At 38.0% G+C, this 25,298-nt stretch overlaps 1 protein-coding gene across 3 annotated transcripts; it reads right to left on the reverse strand.

Moving 5' to 3' along the window:
• Window positions 1-697: 697 nt before the first annotated feature.
• Window positions 698-21,673, reverse strand: SSX2IP (SSX family member 2 interacting protein). 3 transcript variants are annotated; one of them, XM_064663934.1, is made up of 15 exons: window positions 21,592-21,673; window positions 21,227-21,355; window positions 13,683-13,816; window positions 12,866-13,032; window positions 12,408-12,608; window positions 10,666-10,776; window positions 9,321-9,456; window positions 7,668-7,743; window positions 7,422-7,593; window positions 6,612-6,762; window positions 5,270-5,406; window positions 4,673-4,840; window positions 3,188-3,299; window positions 1,110-1,230; window positions 698-924 (listed from the first exon to the last, which is right to left on the reverse strand). In XM_064663934.1, exons 3-15 carry the CDS (start codon window positions 13,723-13,725, stop codon window positions 771-773), a joined length of 1,749 nt encoding a protein of 582 aa, XP_064520004.1. In that variant the 5' UTR covers window positions 13,726-13,816; window positions 21,227-21,355; window positions 21,592-21,673; the 3' UTR covers window positions 698-770. The 3 variants fall into 3 exon arrangements, with proteins under 3 accessions (XP_064520004.1, XP_064520005.1, XP_064520006.1); XM_064663935.1 differs by lacking the exons at window positions 21,227-21,355; window positions 21,592-21,673 and adding an exon at window positions 19,008-20,333; XM_064663936.1 differs by lacking the exons at window positions 10,666-10,776; window positions 21,592-21,673 and having other exon boundaries at window positions 21,227-21,499.
• Window positions 21,674-25,298: the final 3,625 nt, after the last annotated feature.

Here is a 25,298-nt window from a genome sequence, read left to right on the forward strand (position 1 = left end):
TTATACCTTTAGTGCACACAAAACATAGAACCAGGGCTCTTTAGAATAGAATTACACATTTATTGTTCACATTCAAAAGACTTTGGTTCTTGACTGAACCATTGAAAGTCCTAATGCATCTGTAAACTGAGTATCACTATAAAACAATTCAAAATGCAATGTAAAATAATATTTATGTACGCACGTGTTTAATTTCATGGTTTCTCAGCATAACCACTTAGTCTATTTACAAATATATAAAGATTTTGCGCTTTACGTCATTGAAATATCAAAGAGGTATTTTCAAATCACACAATAAATATAGAACCTGTTTTGTTAAAAATCTACAGTATACTGTACATTCAAGTCGAGGCAAAAGAGGATCTAGTGCCAGTTACACTTGAAACATAAATGAATGCTTCCAGTAATTAAACAATTTCTAAAAGTACTATCTCTGCCTGTGATGAAAGGTAACATTAGGATCCAGTATTTCATTACAGTCAAAGTTTCAGACCATTGCTTCATTCATAGAATCAGAGCTTCTGTTACTAGAAAAATATCAATGCTTTTATATATTTTTAAATTGTCTTCTTTCAAGAGTTGCAAGAAAAAGAGGCAAAAAATGGTCTAAAAAATAAAAGCCAGGTGCACGCACATACACACACACCACAATTCAGATCACCACATAATCCTCTAGAAGAATGATCAAACTACAGCATTCTGTTTCATTTAGAACGATAAGTTTATGAACAAACGTCTAACAAAAACCCCAGCAGGCAACCCTCGGAAGTCTAAGGCAGTTGTTCCATGTGCAAGTTTCTACAGAGCAGAGTGCCAACTCCAGAGTCTTCCCATGACTTGGTGCATTCTCCAGTTTCTTCTTTGTCATCACTTTCCACCCACAGATTTGGCATGCTATCTCCAGCAATTTTTTTTGATTCAACGCTGGAAGTGCAAAATAGAAAAATGTTACAATGCAAATAAATTATGCTTTGAATAGAAACAGAGTACTGGTTTTATGTTTAATATCCTTTATTATATACCAACTGTAAGGCTTAGATTATGCTTTTAGTCTATGCTCTACATAGAGTTCATCACTATAAAACCATCTACACCATCATTTCACAAACCTGTTATGTGTAATATACTGAGATGTCTGGCAAGGTTCTGCTGAAATAGAACCATTCAACACAGAGGGAGGTTTCCTTTGCTGAGATGTAGATTTCACTAACCAATTGTCTTGGTCAGAACCTGAGAGATACAAATACCATCAGTTAAACTATAGTGCAACTGGAAAACAGAAAGTACTTCAAATTTTCATGGCCTTCTGCTTTAAAAAAAAAAAAAAAGACGCAGCAAACATCTTAAGGCATGTTTATAATAATAAAACTTACTGCTACAGATCTGTGCTAAAATTTTGTAACTAATGCTATTGAATCAAGTTATGTTAAAATTAGGATTCTAAATTTGAAAACACAGCATTTGCATATACAGCCACCACTGCAAGTAGTCATATGAAGTTACTCAAATGTAGTTTCTCACTTTACAATTGATAAAGCTTTTTTACTCCTTAAGTAAAGAGTTCTCCAGCATGCACAGATAGTAATTAACACCAGCATGAAAAGCAGTAAACTTGTCAGAGTATAGAAAACAAAATTAAAAAGCATTAAGTGAGATGCCTTAGCATTTATATGAACTGAACTATCACTCGAGTCAATGGAAAGTCCTGGCAAACTTGGCAGATCAATCCCTGCTAACTTCTCTCAGATTTAGATGTCAAAGCTTTCATATCAAGTGGAAAAACCAGAATGATTCCATATTCTACAGTATTACAGCACTACAGAAGCAAAAGCTTTTGGACAAGTGTTGTGAAAAAGAAAAATTGAACATTAAAAGAACTCTAATGATAAGCTGTGGAGTAACATCCATATGGAGTATGATTCTCTGTATGGCAGATGTATTATTTTCATTATTATTATCCAGTAGCTTAGGATTAGGACATACAAGATGGAAGAATGCCATTTAGAAGAGAAAATATGACATTAAATACATCCTGAAACACTAGAATTCAGAAAAAAGCAATTACAAATCAAAAGCTTTAGTGTACAATGACTGTTAAACTGATCTCAAGTTGCTCCCAGATCACTAAATCAAGTCATCCATGAGCAACAGCCAAACAATCTCAACTTTGTTCCTCCTGCAGAAGATAATTTCATTTCACACTTAGAGAAGCAGGAATTGCACAGAGGAGAAACAGAGAGAAGCCAGAACATACGAGGTAGGCTACTTTATCTAACAGGAATACAAATTCAAGCTATATTTACTTGACAGGTGGTCCGCACATTTATCTTTACATTTTGGCTGCCACAACAAGAATCTATTGAAGAGAGATTGTTATTTTCCCTTCCCTGTCCCTTTAGTGTTTGTCTCACGCTCCCCCATCCCTTAGAAAGAAGGTAAGTAATGAATAAATTCTCAGTAGTGAAGATCAAACACTGCACATGCATGAGGGAATGGGAAATAAATTTACTAACTTGAAAAAAAATCCAGTTGTAGAAGAAAGGAAGCAAATATTTCCATTAAAAACAATATTCAAAACTATGCGTCATATAGCCATATTTTCAAAAGAAATTTATGAAATTTGTATCTAAAACCTCAATTATTTATTGCTCAAACTTATTTTCATTATCACTATGCTCTTCTCATAGCTTCTTTTTTTCCAAAGGATTCTTTTTTACTGAATATATATGTGTACACATTTAATATCACCTCATCTCAAATAATTAATGCTGCCATTTCCACATAATGTTCTTGTTTCCAAAACTTGTTTGTTTCTAATCTATACAGATCTCTATAGGTCATGATTTCTTCAACTGCCCTGGCAAATAACATGCTCACATTTAACCTAATTTAGTAATTCTCAAAGTTCCTGTTCCTGACAGCTCTGCTGCCACGTATTTGACATTCATCAGATTGTTTCACAAATATAAATTCATCACGTAAGTAATTACCAGGGAGTTATGATTTCCTTTTTAAAATGAAATTTTGAACCATTGGTTATCCAACATGTAGAGGCACACAGATACATGGTAAACTTTGTCTTGAGACATTTTGGGTTTTTTAATGGTTTTGCCCATATATGTGTCTTCTATTTGAAAGGAAGAAAAAGAAACATTGTACAAGAATATAATTTGAACCAAATACTTGCTTCTTAAGAAGGCACTTGGAGTTGTCACATTTTCAGAGTGCTTGCAATCAGCAGTCATACTTAAGAACTGTTGCTTCAGCCACATTCCTCTATCTTCTTCAAATGCCTTTCTCTAGGAAAAGAAACAACAGTTTAAGACCACAAGAACAAGTTTAGTCCGCATTAAACTGATGCTATTCTATTTAACAAATCACAAGTTGTAACATGTTCACGTAACTAAGGAGAGCCTACAGTTTAACACGGAGTTATTGTCATGTGAGCAAGCTTTGGAGTCCAACAAGGATTAATTGTGGAGGCACTTATTTACAAGCCAAGCCCTGTGGTTTGTTTCACAGGGATCTAACTAATCCTTTCACTTCACCGCTCTCCACTCCAGTGATACCCTCTCCTATCTCTCTGCCTCCTATGCTCCTCTTCCCCCTCAGTGTAGCACTACCTTTTGGAGGTAGCCCTCATCCAGGGCAGCTGCCAGAAAGGATTACTGCTTGAACCTTCTAAACAGAAAAATTACATTGAAAAGAGCACCAATTACTTCGGTTCAAAACTGGGGCAAAAAGAAAGGGGTTGTTCAATTTTCCAATCCCTCTGACTACAGAAAAGGAAAATAATGCCTAAATGACATCCTCCAAAAGATCCAATGGCTCTGGAATCACGCAACAAGCTATTTCATCTCCAAAAACCATTAGTGAAACAGGATGCACCTATGTCAGTAGAAAAACAGAGGAAGCTGAACTCCACTTCTTTCACTAAGACCTGCAAAGATTACAGCATTGCTTCTCTTGTTACTTCAGCATATTAACAAGCTGAAGTATTGGCAGTTACACTGATCCTGCAATGTAGTCCTAAACATTTCTGGACAAATATTTATGATTTATTAACACTCACGACTTTTAAAGCTGAATTCAAGGTGCAACACGAAATTCACAAACTCATTAAAATGCAAATAAAATTAAATTAGCCAGAGTCAGGATTTGTCATCGTGAGAACTACTGCTGTCTCAGTATCTTAAGTAAAATCTGAAGTATTTTGTATTGTGAGCCAGACAGGTTGTCCATCTAGCTCAGTGTTCTGCCTCCAACAGTGACCACAAGAGATGCTATTTATGAGCATGGCCATGTTCTGCAGCACACTATTTGACTGAAATTTGCATAGGCCTTACTTTTGTAGGAAGCCAAATTTAAGCAGTATCTAAACGATTTAGTTAATAAATTACCAATTTTGGAATACTTAGATATTTCAAAAGCTGAAAGAAAATGGTTCTGTTCCAGTTGCAGCAACTGTATTTTTCAATACACACAAAAGCCTTGCTTTTTGAATTGTCAACAGGATGATCTCCTAGAATGACCAAAGATATGTTTCACACAGTATGGAAATGTCTTTTTCTATAGATGCCAGCAAACAAATATGGTTGGATGGTTGCCCTTTAGCATGTATAAGACCACTTATTTGTAATTCATCTTCCATTGAAGCTCCCTTTTCTAATACCTCAAGTCCTAATCTAATAGCAGCTTCTGTAAAACTTCTTCGTTCCTTCTCAAAATTCTTTTTTTGTTCTTGAAATAGTCTCCATTCTTCCTGAAGACGTTCTCTTTCTTCCAACAAGTAGCAGTCTTGTAGTAACAGAGTGGTCTCATCATCACATGTAAGCTGTTGCTGCAGATTTAAAGCAACAAAAGACAGACATTAATTTGGGAGTGACTTAAGAGATGCAGTATTTCCACAGATTCAGTTTGATCAGAAAAATGGTTGAAGTTCAATATGGAAACAATGCAGATATCAAGTTGGTGGATGACGGGGGTAAATTTCAGATAGCAAGCAAAATGTCCCTTTCTCAGGCAGCTGACCTCATCAGCCTTCCTGCCCTTTGTTTAGCTTCTGAAATTATTCCTATCAGGATTAAAAACTCACTAAATTATTAACCAACCCAATAGCACACCTGTACTTGGACCAACAATTAAGACATTTTATTTCAAAAGCATTATCAAAGAAGGGAGAAAGGCTCAGAGGTAAGAAAAGTGGAATGTTAAATAAAAAAAAACTCAAATCCAACTGAGAAAAATAAGAAAAAATAAAGCCTATTACCTGCAAGAGCTGTTGCTGAGTTTTGATCATTTCTTTACATTGCTGAATCTCTAACTCTAGCTTTTCAGTTTCCAGCTCATGGTCTTCTCTTGAAATGACATCTTTTTCATTCCAGGCTCCTGAATGTCCACGTGACACTAAGGGGGAAGAAAAGCTTCTTAAAAACAAATTAAAACATCTCCCACATTAAAGACTCCTAGCAAGAGCAAAAGGTTTCAGACTACTTGTTTCATCCCGAAAGACAGACACGAAGTGTATTCAAAAGCATTTCCATCGGAGACACGAGATCCCAAACTGGTGCTATACATGTAATCATCCACCAAATCCATTTCAGAAAAAAACAGCAATGAAAACATAGCTGGCTCACATTCCTCAAGGTACACCATGCATCTGCATTGCAATGAGTGTTACACAAAATCCTCCCTTGTTTCAGTCATATAGAAAAGAAAAAAAAAAAAAGAGAACTGGAGACTTTTTTCCGCTGACATGCTGTTAGCCTGTTCTTCTGAGCTTGTTTTTGAAGGGCTTGTGTGTTCATTAAAATATGACAGTAACTATATTTATCACAGATATAAAAAGAAAACATTTTCCTTCAAGGGGAAGGAGAAATGGAGCCGGGAAGGAGAAATGGAGCTACAAACTGGGATGAATTTTTTCATTTCAGTAAGGGAATGAATTACAGGAATGAATTGTATTTTGTATAATTACATTCTGTTTTGTTTTATTTTATTTAATGCATAGCTAAATCACAATGACTGTAATGAGCCAAGTTTTGATCCCCTGATGCCAGTATTTGAACATTAATTGAATTGTAGAGGACTAGACTGTGGTCATCCCTAGAAACCAAAAATCCTAAAAGAGGACTTCAAGAAAAGAGCAAATAATTGAAGCATTTTTCCTGATGCTTATTTTTCAGTTAGTTACACCAAATAAAGTATTGCAAGTATTCTTAAAATCCTTTCCAGGGTATAAACATATTCTCAAAGACCATCTGCTCTTTTATTTCCAATTGCATGCATGACCTTCTCAGTCTTACTCCTGACTGCAAACATCCCTATGGTAGTGGCTGCATTTGCTTGCATGGGAAAATAATACTAGGAAAGAATTTTATATATTTTTAGCTGTCTTAATGCTGTTTAACAGCTGGAAATGAGGAGAGTCCAGCACCATACCATCAGCCAGTTTGTTTTACAATGCCACAAGAGGTCTCAGAGATATGGATGTGGCAAGACAAGACTCTTTAGAGGGAATTACATATTTTGCATCCAATTACTTCAAACTGCCACTGCATTACTTATTTTTAATGTATTTTGTATATACATGTAATAGAGTTAAACATCACCTTGGTTATCCAGCTTTTCAACGTGATTTTTCAACATTCTCCATTGTTTTCTAATGCTGTTTGTAAGCTGCTCTCGCACAGTTTCACAAGATAATTCCCACATGTTCTCTTTATTTAACTCTCCAATATCTTCCTCCAGGTCTGACAGCACCTGTAGAAGTAGCAATAAAAAGCTGCAAACCACTTCGCCACTCCAAATATGTGTGTTTATTTAAATATGTGCATGGATTTAATTTATTGAAGAGAAGGAAAACCCTTATATACAGGAAAGAATTTTCCATCCAGGGAAATCTGACTCTCAAGGAGCTCAGTTCCCTGACAGCATAATGCTGAAGAGACACAAGTGACCCACTTCACTCTGACATCAAAACAGAACTGCGACTTCTAGCAGAGAATCAAAAAATTAATAAAAAACCTCTGATAAATAATGAATGGGCAGCACACCATTCCATAAAAATATCCTGCGTAAAGAAATACTTAAAATCTGGAAATAAACAAACAAAAAAAAAAACCCATGCAGGAAATATCCAATATGCATTGCTACTCAGAATTACATACTTGTAGTTACTACATTTAAAATTAATTCAATGAATGTCTTAAGCTTTTCATTGACTGACTGGCAAGAATACACTGGGTATTGTTCACAGACAGCAGAACACTTAAACATGGATGGATTTCAAACAAAGCACATGATGTGCAATTCACTGCAAGTCTCATAAGAAGTTTACTTTTTTTTTAAATAAGTGTCAAATTACTTCAGCACTATACCAAACTACCATGGAGATTCAATTTTAACCGAACAATACTTACCAGCCCATCTTCAGACCTTTCCTTAGGTTTCTGTTTCTGTGGTGGGAGAAGTGAAATAATCTCTTTCTTCATTTGCTGAAGAACTTTCTTCAGCTCAGCATTTTCCACTAAAAGCTGTTTTTGGCGTTGTTCATAGTCACTTAACAGAACTTTGTACATTTCTTCTTCATTTCTACAAGAAATAATCTTACAGTAACAACATAACTGCCATAATATATGCCTCAATTAATGTTCCAAGACAACTACCTGGCTTCTGTCTTATCAGTCCTCCATGCACCTCTCTTCCCATCAGCTCTACCAACATAATTTAGAACTTCCATAGCTACAAATGAAAAGGATATTTCAAAATGTGAAACAACATGCAAATATATAAATATTCAGATGACATTGCATTTACTTGTAGTTATTGCAAAGAGACCACATTACCCAAATATCCCCCTCAATCTTCAGACCCATACGAAACCACATTGCCCTGCTTAAAGCAAAAATAAGATAGTGAAAGAAAGAAAACAGGGTTTGTGTTTGGCAACTCAGAGGGATGTATTCTCATCCTGTCTCATCTTTTTTATGCATTTCTTAATGACACCTTCATCTCTATTTCAACCTTCATATCAATATATAAACTCTACCATCTCTTCCGGCAATAACGTGTTTTATCTCCTCTTTGGGGAAATCAACTTCCCAATGTTTCACAAGGTGTTCCTCAAAACAAAGAAACTTCTGTCTACATTGAATAAAATAAAAAAACCCGCACAGCAACAACAAAAACCCAAATTCAACATACGACTACATATTAGAGCTCCAAGCTTAATCCTAGTTAGCTATCAAGCAAACAGTAACTAGTTTTCAAACCCTGTTATTTTGAGCTCACTGACACTTGAACTAGGACCAGCTAACTGGAATCAAGAACATGTAAGTTTTGCTGACCTCAGGGTGAGGCTTCTAGAGCTTATTGAACAGATACCTAAAGACTTTCTGCAGCCAAAACAGGTGTTCCTGCTACTATGTCTTAACTTGTTTTGCCTTATTCACGAGCACTTTCAGAAAACTAAATGAGCAGAAAACCATCTTGGCAATAACATGAATAGTTTTCTTCTTGGTTTAGTGAACTAAATCAGCTTACTAAAATATAACATGCACTACTGCTGGCAAATAGCTGAGCGTTGTGGAGGTGACGGGTGGAGAAGAGCAGGACTTCCCTTTCATTGGAGATAAATTATATAAATACTCTAAGGCAGATATACAAAGCAAAAGGTACAGGTCTTTTTAAATACATAACAGTAAAACCCATTCATGGTAAACAGCACTGATGAATGTCTTGAACACAATTTTTGGGCAATACAACATATGAGTACTCGTATGATAAAGGACAGCTGATTTGTCCTCATTTCACATAGCACTAGATGGTACATCTGTCTTGTGTTACTTCTCTTCTCTATAATTTCTCATTGCTTGTGTTAACCACAAGCAGAGTGTAGTATCTCAAGGAGGAAAAGCTCATGTAGTATGCCTTCCTGATGGCAACTGCTGGGCGTAATACAGCGTTTATGACACTATCCAAATATTGTGATGGCAGCAGCAGCAAGAAAGTAGAGGAGAGATGGCTCTAGCTTAGGAATTGACTGCAAATAAAAATTTTCCTTAGTAAGAAAACCTCATTTTGTAAAGATCAGCATTTGTTTTGTGCTTGGTAAATAATCTTATGGAACACAATATAGAATAGTCTTACACAGTTAGTTAACATGAAATATTGCATGTTTTTTTAACATTCTAACATCTAAATAAAAATCTACGAGAGGAGGGCCACATTGCCTTTAAAGATAAAAATGCTTAAATTTGCTTCTGGTTAAGATACAGAATATGCTATTTTACTGCAGTAAAATTCAAAGAGCTACTTACCTATCTTTTTGTCCTTTTTGTTCATGACTAATTGACGTAAGCGGTCCTTTAATTTGTTAAATTCTCTCTCTTTCCTCTTCATATCATGATTGTACTGTGTAGCTCTACTTGAAATTATGTTCTGTAACTTCTGAACCTAAAGGCAATCCCACAAAAAAGTGTGTTTCTTCAACTATACACTACAAACACAAATTTCTTGCATGCAAAACATATGCAAAACAATGCTTCTATTAAACTGTATTTCAGGTAAAAGTGACAAAAGGAATCAGAAGAACTCTCCCAACCCATGAATTCTGACCTCAGGAGAGGTAGTCTCTTTTCAGCAGAAACGTACATCATAAGCAACAGATTTTAATACTATAGTTCCTCTGAAGTACAGCTGAATTCATGTTCCAACAACTTGCATAACCTTCTTTAACACCTTTATTTAACAGAGCAGAGAAAGTCATATCTTTGCTTTCAGTAATTCATGACCGGGATCTAGGTTTACTCTAATTCTAAAGCAGGCTTGTTAGGTTTACACTAAAAAAAATAAACTCCTCTTCCTGATACAGGAAGGTGCTGGAAATTACTCTATTCCATTTGGTCTAAAAGAATGTTAAAAAATCATAAAGCACATTTTTGACATGTACTATCAATATGTGTGTTGGTTTGGTTCTTTTCTAATTTTCAGATTTAACCTTAAAATATTGAATGTGCTGATTGTTTGTAAGTTGTAACTGTAGGATGTTTACTATATACATATAGTGCTGTGATTCCCAACTGTATGAATATGTTTATGGACACAAAGAACATTCACAGAAACTTAGGAGCCATGTGAAGTACAGTATTAGGGAAGGAGCACACTGCAAACAAATCCCAAACTAAGCAGTGCCATGGTTGTTCAAGTGTTCTCTGATCTTGATTCTTTCAAGACATTTAAGTTTAATGAGACTGTGCCTTTGAGCTGGATTTCCCCCCCACCTCCCTTCTTTATGGTCTTTTGCTCTCCTCTAACTAAAAAAAGGAAAGCCTCTATACACAAATGTTTGAGTAAGTGACTGAATCCTGTTGCACATCCTCCTTTTTGATATTTCCAAACATTCCAAGAAAGCTGTACTTAAAAGTACAGAAAGTCTCAGAAAACTGCACATCTGCATTTCTGCAATACTCTCTACTATTCTTGTAACTTGGATGTACCCCTTATAGAACCTATTTATCCATATGCAACATGCCAGTTGTCTTGAAAGACAACACTTACCAACAAAAAAAAAAAAATTAAAAATGAGCAATTACAAGACTCCGTGCAAAAAAACATTCTTCAATATCTACATAATAACTTGTGTTAATGTACAAAATCACTCACTTCGTCCTTTTCATTTTTAAGTAACTGGTGCAAATTTCTGTTCTTGCTTTGCAGTTGTCTGTCTCTTTCCTGAAGCCCAACTATTTCCCTTTTAGATAATTCCAACTGTTCCTAGAAAAAGTGTTGATAGTTCAGTATCAATAAGAATTAACAGTAAGAGTTAAAAAACCTAACCAACCAAACCAATCAAACCATGCAAACCAAGCTGCCAAACCACCTCACTTAAGATATGGCTTAATATCTAACAGATATTATCTTACATAGTTATGACTTTTTCATTAAGTCGGGATTCTGTAAGCATGTCCACACTGTGAAAGTGAGGTGGATACTAAGCAACCTGTATGAATTTGGGACTACAATTTTACTGGAACATTTCTGTTAAATAATCAAGGGTACGAGAGTACAATTGACAGAGATATGTAGACTGTGACCATAACAAAGGATATGGGACATTTCACATATATAGAGAAGGCTAGACAGATGATCTCATAACAGATGATGCAAAACTAGCATTTTAGAAAATTTTGTCCACAAATATGAGACTCAGACCTGAAACTGGCAGTTTAAATGACATCTAAACACAACACACAAGCTCTTTTCCTTCATCTGTGTAGTGAGGGACAAATGTGTAGATATATTTAAGCAACAAGAACTTCTAAGCAAACCACAGTTAGATACAGGTAACACAATAGTGCAAGTCAAGAGGATTGCTGTATGGTACTTGAAAGAATTTACGTGAGAAACCTTACAAGCTGACAGCCAAATTAAATGTCCTGGAATTGATGCAGTCCTGATAAGTTTGCCCCTTTCATGTTAAAGCTATCCATGTAGGGAAAGGAACTGGAGTGCTCTGGAAATTAACATGATATAGTGTTTGTATAAAAATGAGTGCAGTTACAAATGACCTTTAGTGTCAAATCAAAATGCAGGACTACTATGATTTTGAGAATCTACAGCAGTATTTCTCAAGGAGATAGTGCTGGCCAGCCCAAGTGAAAAGCAAGCCTAAAAAGCACTGAATCCCGCACTGAAATATTTTTAGGCTTTTTATATTTTATTTTCTCGGCAGAATTAAGAGAAAGTCAAGTCTCTTCTAGTATAACTGTACATACAAGTACCCATGAAGTAGCACAGTCTGTGAACTTCCAATATATCAGCTACGCCACAGTGACTGGCCTTGTGCATGTGTTTATCCTGTGATAAGGAAGCTTAGTAACTTCTACTTTGACAACAGCTTCTGAGCAATTCTTATAAAGAGATTTTGTAGTCGGATATCCAAGGAATCCAAAACAAAAACACATGGAAAAAAATGATATAGAAAAACTGATAAAAACTGTAATGCCCTAGATGTGTTCCCTTATGCTTTTACTTGTTACAGTTATATTGAGAATTTATCTTTTAGAGCTGGGCATACCCTTTTAAACAGTACTAAATCACATGAACTGAAGTGTTTAACATTTCCACCCACAGCATGCATTAACACTTCCAATCTGAACAGTCTTCCCTCTTCCTTGATTAAAGAGGCCATAATTCTAAATAAGCTTTCAGTTCTCTCATTGACTCATATTTCATTAACTTTAAGGCATTTTCAACCGGAAAAATGACTTCAAAAAACCCCCAAATGCACGTGAAAATACAACCACAGATTAGTACTTGGGAGGAAAAAAAAAAATCCAAAAAAGCACTTGCTGTTAAGAATACACAGAACCACACAATATTGGTTGAATGATCTTGCTTTCTACCTTTAATTTAGCATAGCAGTTCTGTAAGTGATCCATATCACTTCCCAGTTTCAGATGCTGCATTTCTACTTCTTCCTGAGCTCGAAGGTTCTTGTGCTGGAGTGCAAGCAATTCATTTATACAATTTATGATAGATATTAAATTCAACTCTTTTCCTTTGGATTCCGCATAAATAGAAGGAAAGCCCAATGTTGTCAATTCCTGGCAAAAGACAAGGGGGAGGGTGAGAAGAGATCAATAATTGGACCAAAGTTCCACAATTCTCCAAAAGACAGAAACAGTATCAGGTGAAATCCTGTATTAAGGGGAAAAGCCCAAATCCTACTCCCCACCAACTTACCAACTTCAGCTTCTGAGCACTGAGGAAGAAGCCTTCTTAATCCAGCCACTCTTTTTTACTGCAATTGATTTAATGTCACCTGCACACAACCTCCCATAAACAAAAAGATCTGGCTTACCCTATCAATATAGGATATACTCTGTTCAATATTCTCTTCTGTGCAGAAGGCACTGAAAAAGCTGTGCATGTTTTTGGATGAAGGCAGTGGCAAGCGTAGCACTTGTGAGTTCATGCTTGTAGGAGATCTCTTTCTTTCTGAGGTATATTGAAATATATTTTTGCTATCTAAAAGTTGAACATTAAGAAACAAATCAGGGCTAATAGTTTAAGATACATCACATGAAAAAAAAAATCAAATTCCTATGTACTCAAGTTATTATTTACAGAAATTTACAATTCTAGAGCTCAGAATTTCATCTAGAATGACATATATTAAACAACTCACAAAAAATAAAGGATAAGCTTCCACTGAAGATTTAAAGACTCAATAACATTAAGATATTGTATCATTCAAGTTTTACTTATCCCCCAGGAAAAAGTTGACCAAACTTTCTTCCTTATTGACTTGCTACAACACAATTTTTAAAATTACTTTTTCCTACACAGGTTAACAAACTTGTAAGCAATTTATGAGGCAAAAGAATACGGAACAAGTAAAGAAACCTCTACAAACATGAGATATGCCGATAGGTGTCAAAAAAAATAAAATATGACTAAAACATTTTAAAACCTTTCCATACATATGAAAGGAAAGCATTTTACAGTACCATTTCTGTAAGGACTCAATCTAAGCCAGAGCACTGTTTGTACTACATATTATTTAACTTTCTGTTTATATAGTCAAGTATGCTATGCACAAAACTCCAATCTCTTTCTCTTCAGCAGCTATAACATCGCAGGTAAAATTAGCAAATCCACTAAATTCAAAATATTACCTGATGACAGCACTGGCACAGTAATAGTCTTCCAATCTCCCATAGCAACAAAGACAGGCAGGGTACCTGAGCAACTGGTTCAGTGGTGAAGTATTTTGTACAATTGCTGGCAACGTGTGTTACGTAGGCATCTCCTAAAATAGCAGGAGCATTTTAGATTAAGAAAAGCAGCTAATACAGCTAGAAGATTAAAGCAGGCACAGAAGAGTGACTGTTGAACTTGAACCATGTCAAATTTTTCTACATCTTTACAGAGCATTTGGAACTCAGTAAGCACAGCGAATATTACACTGTAAAAATGATGCATCTATCAATATTTAGCCTCAAACTTAACTCTCTTGTAAACACATGAAAATAATTACTCACCCTATAGATAACTCAGTTGTTTCTGTTGATGTACATCAGAGAAAACACAGCAAGACAAATATTAAGTATTTTCCTGTCATACAACCAGGAAGCAATTTTATTAAAGTAAACTTATATGAAGTTTTAATCTAAGTCTCTGTGGGATAAGTCTAAGTGAGATTATTACTTAAAGAGAAGTGTTATAAAGGCTCTAGAGAAGATATTTAGCAGAGGGAAAAGAAACTTTTCATAAATATTTAACCATTTAAATTAGCTTTTAGTTATATTGCCTTTCCCTGGCAAGTTGCTTGCTTCTTTGCAGAAATTCCAAAGTTGTTGAAGAAAACAAACAGGAGAAACCTTACCCTGTTGGCACAGCCACTCAGTACTGTAGTGTCCCTCCAGAAACCAAAGGAAAGCCACCCACTCTTAAGAAGGAACAAACTGATTGTCCCCTCACCCTACCTCCACCACACAGTAAGAAGACACATAATAGCATTAATTATCTCACTGCTGGAAACTTTAAATCCAGCTTGGATGCTTAAGATTTGGACAGCACAACCCATCAGCTGTTATGGAAAGAAGGATACTTCAGGGAAACAAATTTTCCACCTAACAGGAAAGAAGACTCCTTTTTTAAATCAACACTTCAGAACAAAGTTTCAAGTCTTTTTTAGATGGACTGTGTAGACTTGTAGAGCAAAGTCTACACAGTCCCCTAACCCCCTGCTAATGTTCCAATTCTATTACAGTCATGTAATAGAATGCTCAGCACTAAAAAAAGAAACAAAAACACCCCTAAAAAAAGTATCCAGCTGAATCAGTATTTCTCCAGGTTCATAAATTTATGTGGAAAAAAGGCAAACAGCTATTCCTCATATGTGTTGTAATTCAGTAGTTCCTGAAAGCTTTCATATCTGAAAGTACACGAAGCAGCAAGAAAACACAGTCAATACAACAATCTAGTTGCTGTTCTTGTTTAGCGAATGTTTTTTCTGTTTTCTCTCTGCCCATATAAATTTATGCATATTTTTCCATTTTTTTCCTCTGTAAAACCAAGATGTCCAGAAATGAATAGCTACGCTTTTAAAAATGGAATCGAAAGTATTAAGAGGACACACTTCTTACATGTTAGTTTCATTTCTGTTATATCCATCAAATAAATGTGTGAACATAAGGGGAAAAGGCAGGAAATTAAGGTCCAAGTATGTTCTCGCTACTGACATCACAATCCTGCATTCTAATAAGATATTTCAAAAGGTTGTTAAGAACCTTAAGACACACAAATTCCATTAAGGAGGTTGGAAAGTCCACAAAAATACTACTCAAATTTCTGATGCACCCATTATCAGATTTTATCACCTATGTTGCCTGAATATACAGTATTATCAACCCACAGGTCTCCCTACACTGACAATACTATTCTGACACAGCATCTATCCCCGCAAACAATGTTTGACTGGAAGCAGAAACAGGACTAGTCCAGGTGTGCAAATGCAATGATGCTCTAAATTTGAGCCCTGCGAGTCACATGCAGATTCATTCAGTGCAGTTGCTTTAGCAAAACTACTCTCTAGTGAGATACTGTTAACAACACAGAAAATTAACCCAAGCTCAGAGGGGTGTCTAGTGAAGACAAAGTAAGACTACATAAGAAGTACAACAAAGTCCAGGTAATGAAACTATATTCTTCTCTCAACCTTGAAAGCTCTAGAGCCTTTTGCCTTGAGAAGACAACCTGCAGTCCACTCCGCACTGCTAATACATCAGTCTAAAAGCCACCCTCAGTAGTTTCAAGATTTGAAAGGCACGAAACTCAAAAACTTCCCTCAACTGCTAGAACGCTACCCCAAAGTATCTCAAATTATTACGTGTCATCAGACAAGTGTAGCAGCTTTAAAAAAGTAATCATTTCGAGGAGTGGTCAGCATTTTGTACTTGATTTATCTTTACATACTGTATTTCAAATTAAATTCAGATGTACAGAACAAGACAATGCTGTGTCAGCTGCAAAAGAGAATGCCACAAGCCTTTAGTTTCGTACTATCATCTCCTCAGCTCCACATGGTTTCTACTGCCAGTTCAACACCTCAGGAATGACCTCTAAAGCTCTCTAGTGATTAATATCCATCAGATACATTTCCTTCCCAGTACAGGCATTTTCTCAGGAGCAAAATGTCACAATATAGCCTCTCTGAAGTATGTGAGAGCTGAAGATGAGCATTCCTGATGAAGACAGAGTGAATGTGAAACTAATCTAGATACAGTGTATTCAGAAGGGGCCTTCTGTACACTACGATGCTCTCTTAATACACCAGGGAACATATTCATATAGAAGATGAAAATGGATAATTCTGGAGCAATATTTCATGTAATTATGGAAGAATTATAAAACAACATGTAATATTGAAAAGTACTTTAGGGACCTTCCTAGGCTATCCTAGCCAACAGAAAAGGCTTTAACCAAACAAAGTAGCAAAAGGTTTTTTGTCTGTCGTTGTTCCCCCCCTTCAATCCTGGTTAGAAAAAAAATGCAATAGCAAGCAAAAATCTAATTTTGCTGTTTCCCAGCATCTCATACTAGTGTAAACAATCCGACTGATTGCAAGTGGGAGAGAAAACCACTAAGCAGCTAAAACTGCTGTAACCACTTAATGTTTTGCCTTCTGCGCCCACTGCCTGTACACAGGGATTTATTACAGTTACTTTCCTAGCAGGTTCGATGACTTGCCCATAAACTTGTAACAATCCAGTGCTTTCTAGATGTAATTTTTCCAACTGGCAGCATCACTTCCTCTTCCAAACTAGAAATTCCTGGAGAGGACAAGACATGGATGGACTGTACAAAAATGAGCCTCTGGAATCCAATTTCAAATGCATAAACATAACAGCAGAACCATCTCACCGCAAAAAGAAATCTAAATATCAAACAAAAAAGCACCCAATACACACCCCACTAAAATCAGAGAGCTTGATTAATACCGAAGAAGCAGTAATCAAACCAAGGCACTTTTGAAACAAGTAAAGTACAAAAAACCCCAAAGAACGTGAAAAAAAAAAAAAAATGCTGTCATGGTAATAACATACCAGAACTTTTTTTGAAAGGCATCTGGGGAATTTTTTGACAAAAATCTACAGAAATATTTCCAGAAACTCCTAGATAACTCACTAATAAGTACATCTTTCTTTCCAAGAACAAGTTTAGAGTAAAGTTTAAAAATAGTACATATCAGAAACCCAAAGAGCTGAAAGCAGCTCTTCTTAATTACTATTTTGTGTTTTGGGGGACAAGGGAGGGACCAACAACAAACATGTCAAGATTCAAGACAAAAATCTCATTAAGTAAGCCTGAGTTCAGGCCATATCAAAACTTGAAAAATCACAAGCAGCAGCAAGAAATAGAATTATAAACTTAATACAGTGCAGAACACTTAACATTTCTAAATATCATCCTTAAACATGAAAAGGAGCAGTTGTAACTGGGTCTGTAAAACTCATTCAGACAATCAGCAGAGAATCACTTGTCACAGCGCTGTACTGTGATCAGATTGCACCATCTGGTCATCTCTAACCTAGACAGGGTGTGATACAAGTTGGAAATGCAGTATCTGGTAACCCAGAAAACTTTTACCCCCCAAAGGTAGAAAGGATATGGAAAGGAACCTCTAGAGAGGTACAATGTCTTGGAAGAAAAGTTTGAAGTCAGCATCGACCAGAAATTGCCAAACATTCCTTCTCTGTATGTTTCAAACACTACTACAACTTGTGACATGCATATGTTTCAACTTGCAAAATTCTGGGGGTGCATACTTAGCATTTCCTTAAAGGCCAATGTGACTTTTTTCCACTAAAATAATAACCAAAAGGAGCTGTGAAGCTGTTTAAAGCTTTTATATTTGTCTAGTAATCTGCAGATGTCACACAGATGGCTTTTATCTGGATAGGCACAAAGACACGAAAGTCTAGGTAAATTTAATGTACACTCCAGTCCAGACATTGTAGGTTTACAAATATATCCCTGGTAACATAATGACATATACTTGTTTTAATTCATGTAATTGCCATAAAAGTCCCTGCATTTCCTCTCTTGAGTTTTGACATTCATTTTCTCTCTACAGAATTTTTAATAACAGTTTATAATTAGCACTAATATGTATATTTTATTCAGTGATATTTGTATAGTTAAAAAAATTTCTTACTCTAAAAATGTATTTTAGTGACTTTTATTTAATCTTGTAATTTTAATGATGGGTCTTGCAATCAAAGCAGACCCCAGATTTTTCCTCCCACACTTAGAATAATGATTAAATTGCCACAATTTTGTATTAGCTTCAAAATGAGAGTGAGGGAATGCCTCCACTTATCCACACTATATGGGAACTTCAAGTAATGTCAGATTTCCAGCTAAACTTTCCAATATTGTCAAAGTAATGTGAAAAAGCAAGTCAAACCATCCAGGCTATGGGTATTAAGTCTCTGCTTCATTCTGAATGCATCATACTTGGAAAAGTCCAACTACAATTCTCCATTCTATTTTATTTAAATAAAAAAAATGCACCCCAAAGAAAACCAAATGAACAAATTAAAAAAAAAAATCAAGGGTTTAATGAAAATAAATAGTCAATCTTCTCAATCCATATAACGACACAAGAATGTACTCTCACATCTGATAAAATTCAGTGTTCAGTGACTATTCCGTCATGGTCTTTGCCTCAAACACTCAGGTTACAAGGAATATAATCTGATCTACTACCTCAAGATTCAACTCCACATTTTACGTACACAGGTGACTGAAATTCTGTTAATTTAATCACTAAAAAAATTGAAATATATGGAAATGTTTCATCTGGCTCCCAAATTCCTACCCTATTTTGAAGTAACACGATGGATTTCACATTAGCATTTTCCTATCATTAAACAATAGTTCTATTGTTAAGCTTCAAAATTGTATTTCTCTCTTTGTATTTACAAGCCACTTACTACACATAGCTGGAGCAGAACATTCTGTTACCACATCTCTCCATGCCACAGACAAGAGGGAAACCTCAGAAACCATCTTCGGCATGTCCTCCTCATCAACTTTAGCCAAACTCTATAGCTCATCTGTCTCTGCAAAGCAGACAACTTCTTAAAGGAAAGAGAGAAAAAAAATCAAACAAACAAAATACCAGAACAAAACAAACCACCACCTTACTAGTTCCGAAAGTTGGTGAGATATTTACTGGGCAGAGCCAGAACTAGTATTCCAGACATCAGAAATTATGAAACACACAAATTTCAGTAGCATATAACCTGCAAGTTAAATCGGGCATGGAATGCAAGAAGGTAACTAACTAGTTTCTCTAAAGATTACCAGGGAATTAAGAGAATAATTCTCATGCAAATTCTAGGTTTCTGTTAATCAAAATGGGTCACAGAACAAACTTGGCAACTGCAAACAGGACTGGTGAAATGTCAGCATTCATTCTGTGGAAGGAAGGTACACTAACAAGTCTGCCACAGTGCTCTGGAAGAAGGAATAATCCAACACACCTGGGCAAGACAGTATAATTGGATTTTCAAGAGCCTTTTCACAATGTTCCCTCCAAAGGCTCTTAAACTAAGATGTCAGAGGATTTATTAATGACTGATTATAAATGAGGAAGCGCAAAATGCAGGAATAAGGTAAAGAAGGATGAGAAGAGTGTATGAAAGTCCAAAAGAGACAAAAATTAGAATCCCAAAGTGGTCTGTGCAGGTATCTCTGTTGTTCAATAAATTTAAAAAGGGGATGAACAGGTGGTGTATTCATGCACTGTACAGAGCTATTCACAAAATTAAACACCCAGACTGAATGACAAACTGCAGAAGGTTGTTCTGCAGTTCTGTAAATAAATGTGTGATAAAAATCAGCAGCTGAAATTCCTTGTTCACAAATGCAAACTAAACAACGAAAAAGACAACTCTGCTATGTACTTAAACCAACAGCCTCTAATTAGGCATTATCATGCGGGAAGAGATCCCAGGGTCACTATGATTAGTCCTCTGGAAATAACAGCTCACAGGCAGTTAACAGTACACGAGACCAGAGGACAGAAGGAGACCATCATTATGCCTCTGTATGAACACTAAGCTTCTCCAGCCTAAAATATCACACAGGTACAACCTTCCCTGTAAAAAAAGGCAGAATGGACCTGAATACAGTGCACCAAGGTCAACCAATGCTTTCATCCAGGAAACTAATAAGCTATGACTTTTCAGGTAGAAGAGGAAACAGCTAGAGAAACAGGACCAACATACAGAAAACAAATATTCATTGCTTCTTTTAACACAGCAGTTATAAAGAGTGCAATGTGACATTCACTGCAAAAGCTGGAAAATAAGGGCATTTTTCCATATAAAATATAGTTAAACTATGGACTTACATCACCATAAGGTGCTGTGAATATAAATAATAAATTGCTTCTAATTCTTTGAAAAACATCCATCAGCAGCTATTAAATTTAAAAAGCCAGCTACAACCTCTGCTCAGAAATCCTTCAGCTCCAGACTGCAGTATACTGGGAGGATACACAGATAAAACCATTGCTGTACAGCCAGCCTATACTTACCATCTTTTCCTTAGCATCTGCTGCCAGCTTCAGAAACAAGATATTGAACCCAACGAGCCTGCTATTACCCTCTCCTATGCTTTTTCCAGTCCAAATTATAACTGATAGTACCACAGCTTTCTGCTCCCCTTCCCTCACCAAGAAAGATCCCCAAAATAATATCTTTCCTGCTAAACCCTTACAATGTGAAATCTCCATTAATTGTATCAAATTGTCTCTTTAAGTCTCCTTTCTAAGTTCACTATTAAAATTTATCTAATACATTCACATTTCACTTCGAATGCCTCCTATTTTAAGTCGTTGCCCTGAAATTCCTATCATACCTTGGCAGCCCATGGAGCCCTGCATAACTGTTTCACTGACAGCACAGCAAAGCAACAGAGCATTCTACATAAACAGGGCATGCAGTAACACTACAAATTGGTCTCGCATTACGATTTGATCTTCAAACTGAGTTGAGCTTCGCTGCAAGTAAATACAATTTTAAACAAGATTTAAAAAAATGCCCAGGTCATTCACGGAACCTGTCCTCTTACATCACGTGAACCACTACCCCAACCCGAGCAGCCACAAATTCCCTGTCTCAGTAGAAAGCTTTACGGCTCCCACCTCCAAGCATCTGCCGCTTGTAGCTTCACAGAGATAACGAAACGCCGGGCCTTTGAGCGCGGAGGGGGAACAGCCGGCAAAGCCCAGCCGAACCGCAACTCTCCCTCCTCCCTGCGGGTCAGCCGGAGCCTGATAGAAGGGAGCACATGTCAAGACCCACCGCACCGCCGCGGCCAGAGGCTGCTGCCCCCGTATAGGGCCCTTCCCCGGCCCGGGGCGAGCCCAGACCGCGGCACGCCGAGCCCGTGGGCGGGATTGCCCAGCGCAGCGCCGGTCCCTAAGCGCCCGTCCCGCCGCGCCCCAGCCGCTGCCCCACCGGCCGCCGCCTCCCCCGCGCCCCGCCCGCGGCCGCCGAGCGCCGTTACCGCCGCGCGTGGGGCGGAACCGGCCCCGCCGGACGCTCCTCCTGCGCCGCCGCTGCCGGGGAGGAGGAGCCCGCGCACCCACCACCTGCTGCGGCTGTAGGGACGAGCAAGATACCCCTCCTGAGCGAGCCCCGCGGCCAGTACGGCCCTTGGCCGGGCCCCGCGGGGTTAAAGCGCCGCCCCGCCCCGCGCCGCCCCGCCGCCATTGGCCGGGCGGTTGCCGGGAGACCTTGGACGGCACCTGCTCCGCGCCCGCCGGGGCGGCTCAAGCTCGGCCCGGGCAGGGTAACGCCTCGGACACCTGTTGGCGGCCCCGAGGGCCGGGCTGCGTCGCGGGCGCGGCTCCCGCAGCGCCGGTGCGGGAGGATGAGCGAGGGCACCGCTGGTTTGGCTGCGGGAAGTGCCCGCAGGGTCTGGGCCGGTCGCTGCTGCGTGGCCCGGGAGGTCATCGCCTCTCACAGCGCCTCTGGGCCACCTGTGGCAGTGCCTCACAGTCATCATGGCCGGGCTTCGCGAACGAAGATTTGGGAAGGGCTCTACCCACGTTTGTTACAAGCGCGCTGGTGGCTAAAAAGGCCAATACGAGATAGACACCTCCGATTGCAAAAGGCACAGCAGAAAAACTCCTTAGGTGGTAAATTGTGCAAGACACGATTCTTTCTGCGTTGTCTTTTCTCCTCGAGAGTGATCCTGCGTGTGTTCTCAAAGGAAGCAGCAGCGTTATAGATGGTGTGTCTCCAGACTTCCCGATTGGAGGCCAGAGTAAACCAGTTATGTTGATCAATGTGGCCGAGGCTGAGATGTTGTTTCAGGCAGTCGTTGTATCTTCTCTTCAGGGCTCCTCTCATGCGGCAGCAGGTGGCAAGTTCACCATAAAGCAAGATCTTGGGGAGGCAGTGGTCCTTCATCCTTGAGACGTGTCCTGCCCAATGCAACTGTGTTCTCAGCAACATGGCCTCAATACTTGTGACTGCTGCTTGTTCTAGAACAGATGTATTAGTCACATAATCTGACCCTCACAGAAAATAATGTCTTACTAACATCAAATCTAAATCTCTCCTCTTTTAGTTTAAACCCAACCCCCTTGTCTCTGCCTATCTGCCTGTGTAAAACGTCATTCTCTATTATAAACTCCCTTCCTGTTTCCATAGCAGAGGTGCTCCAGTCCTCTGATCATCTTCGTGGCCTCCTCTGGACGCACTCTAACAGGGCAATATCTTTGCTGTGCTGAGGACCCCAGAGCTGGATGCAGTGCTCCGGGTGGGCTCCCACGATGGCAGAGGAGAGAGGGACAATCAGCTCCCTCGACCCCATGGTGCTTTCGATACAGCCCACATAGGGTTGTCCTTCTGGGCCGTGAGCACACACTTTTGGCTCATGTCCAGCTTTTCATCCATGAGAACCCCCAAGTCCTTCTCCACAACTGTTCCCAATGGGTTATTCTCCCAGTTCTTTATCACAAATAGACGAGATCACAAAATAAAAAAACAATTACTGACAGCAAAGAGGCTTAGAATGCAGTAGACAGAATGGCTGTTATGACTGGAAAGACACCATCACAGAGGAATCGCAGGAATTAGGATATAAAATATTTATTTTTAATAGATTATAATTATGTACCCTTTCTTAAAGTCAGTTATCCATCCAAGTTGGCAAATTTTGATTATTTTTTATTATTTTTTTTAATTATTTTATGACTCACATTATTTGCAGAGACTTTGGACCTTTATACTGTAGCTTTGCTGCAGGTGCACTCCTAGGAGAAAGCAGAGTTACCCAGAATATAATATGTTCGTAGTGATGGCAAGCAGGACAACAGACCTTGTTCATAGGAAGGATTAAGCTCCTCATGTTTAAAAGATAATACAAAGAGTGGGTGGTGCTGAATTCCCTTTGTCCATTTGATCTTAGCAGCTGTTCCTGAAGTTGATAGTATTCAAAGGAGAACTCCCCAGGCACTCTGCTCTGCATCCTGGATTGGGTTTGGTTAAAAGCCTTTTGAAAAAAGGCTGCCGAGGAAAGGAAAAGTCTTTGGGAGATGCATTCAGGCAAGAGTGTCAGAGGAAATTTTACCTTATGGAAAAATGTAGCCCAACACAATCCTTCATTGATAATACACCAGTGTGGTATAACATAGTCTTTGTAAACTACAGTGAGAAGTAAAACACACCTTTCTAACGTGGTTCATAACAGAGATTTTGGTGTTCATAAGTAGGATTTTGGTGTAGGGAAAGGGGGGTGTCATTGGAAGTTTAAGGTCCTAAGGGATACAGTAAAGGATAACATCAAATATTTCTGTGCTCTCTTGAGTAACATCATAAATATCCTGTAGTGGATGTCAGGTCTTTGACACTAACCCAAATTTTAAGAGTAAAATTCCTTAAACAGTTTTTTCCTTCTTTACTTGGGTTTGCTTTAATTTAATTAAGAGAATTATGAGGAGAATCCTTTCATTTTGCTTTATAATTCAGCAGTTTAAAAAAACTCAACTGGAGTTATTTCATAGCTGTTCCACTCTGTCATATAGACAATTATCCTTAAAAGTAATTTTAGTTCCATTTCTTTAATAAACATATTTTATAGAATAAACTATTATAGAAATTTTTAAGATGCATTTATCATTTTTTCTTTGTAATTCTTTGCTAAAAAGTAGGATTAAGAATTATAACAGGAAAAATATTCAAGAACCAGAGAAAACTAGTTGTTTTGTGAAATGAGATATACAAAATACCTCTAAAAACTTAAATTCAGGTTGGATTAAACTATAACACGAACAGTAGGGCAAACAGGGTCCTACAATCCAGAAAGAGGTGGACTGATTCACAGTTTGTTTGCATTTCAATTCAAACTCATCTTCTTAGGTACATTCAAAAATGCTGTTTGCTGGAGTGGTTTCTATAGCAGTGTCCTGCTTGATTACAAATCAGCAGGGCTGACAAACACTGGACATGCAGAAGCTCATTAAAATGTCTGATCCTCTTATGCAATAGGCCAATGGCAGCCTGTGACTCCTTTATTGTCTCTTGGTGTAAGAACTGTGTCTCGACAAAGCCCAGCTCATGGGCCTTTCCTGTCTCTTTGTGGAGATGCATAAAAATAACCTCATAAGCCAGTCTGTGGGTTGTACTGTGCACTACTAAGCGCTTTAAGGTTTGCTCTTGGTTCTAGCTCACACATTAGAAGCTCCAATCATGTACTGATCTTAACAGATACCTCTGGAACCCATTGGAGGCTCCAAAAATGCAGAGACCTATAGTAGGATACAGGACTTTACACCTGTGCGATTCAGTCCCTCCTCTCCCCCAATGTCCCACTACATGAGAGTCACTTGGCTTAGTATTTAAAAGACATTCAACTTTTGTCTGAAAGTTTCCTCTGCTCTTGCACTTGGACTGTGAAATTTCAGGCTAATCCCTGTTAGATTAAAAAAAGTAGAGAAAAAGATGCTTATCTCTCCCCAGGGGTTTGACCAAGGACACCAACAGTCACAAAAAAAGTCGTTGTGCTGAACCAGAGCAATGGAAAGCAAACTAAGCATCAGGGATCCAAGGTGGTGCAACACAAAAAGGATGATGACTCAGCAGAAAAGAAACTACAGCCAAAACTTTTGAACAAGAGTGCCTCAGGGTGAGTGACAAGATACCAACTAAATCACAGGCTGTCATTGTTTCACTGCTCCTCCCCAAACTTGTCTACACAGTTATGCT

Source organism: Pseudopipra pipra, chromosome 9, assembly GCF_036250125.1.
Source record: "Pseudopipra pipra isolate bDixPip1 chromosome 9, bDixPip1.hap1, whole genome shotgun sequence".
Taxonomy (NCBI): domain Eukaryota; kingdom Metazoa; phylum Chordata; class Aves; order Passeriformes; family Pipridae; genus Pseudopipra; species Pseudopipra pipra.

Coding starts and splice junctions, on each gene's coding strand:
- SSX2IP (XM_064663934.1), bottom strand. CDS start 13,725: ATGGGAGATTGGAAGACTATTACTGTGCCAGTGCTGTCATCAG. Junction 7,744..9,320: donor CAAAAAGGACAAAAAGATAG/GTAAGTAGCTCT, acceptor TTTCATTTGTAG/CTATGGAAGTTCTAAATTAT. Junction 7,594..7,667: donor ACTGATAAGACAGAAGCCAG/GTAGTTGTCTTG, acceptor TATTTCTTGTAG/AAATGAAGAAGAAATGTACA.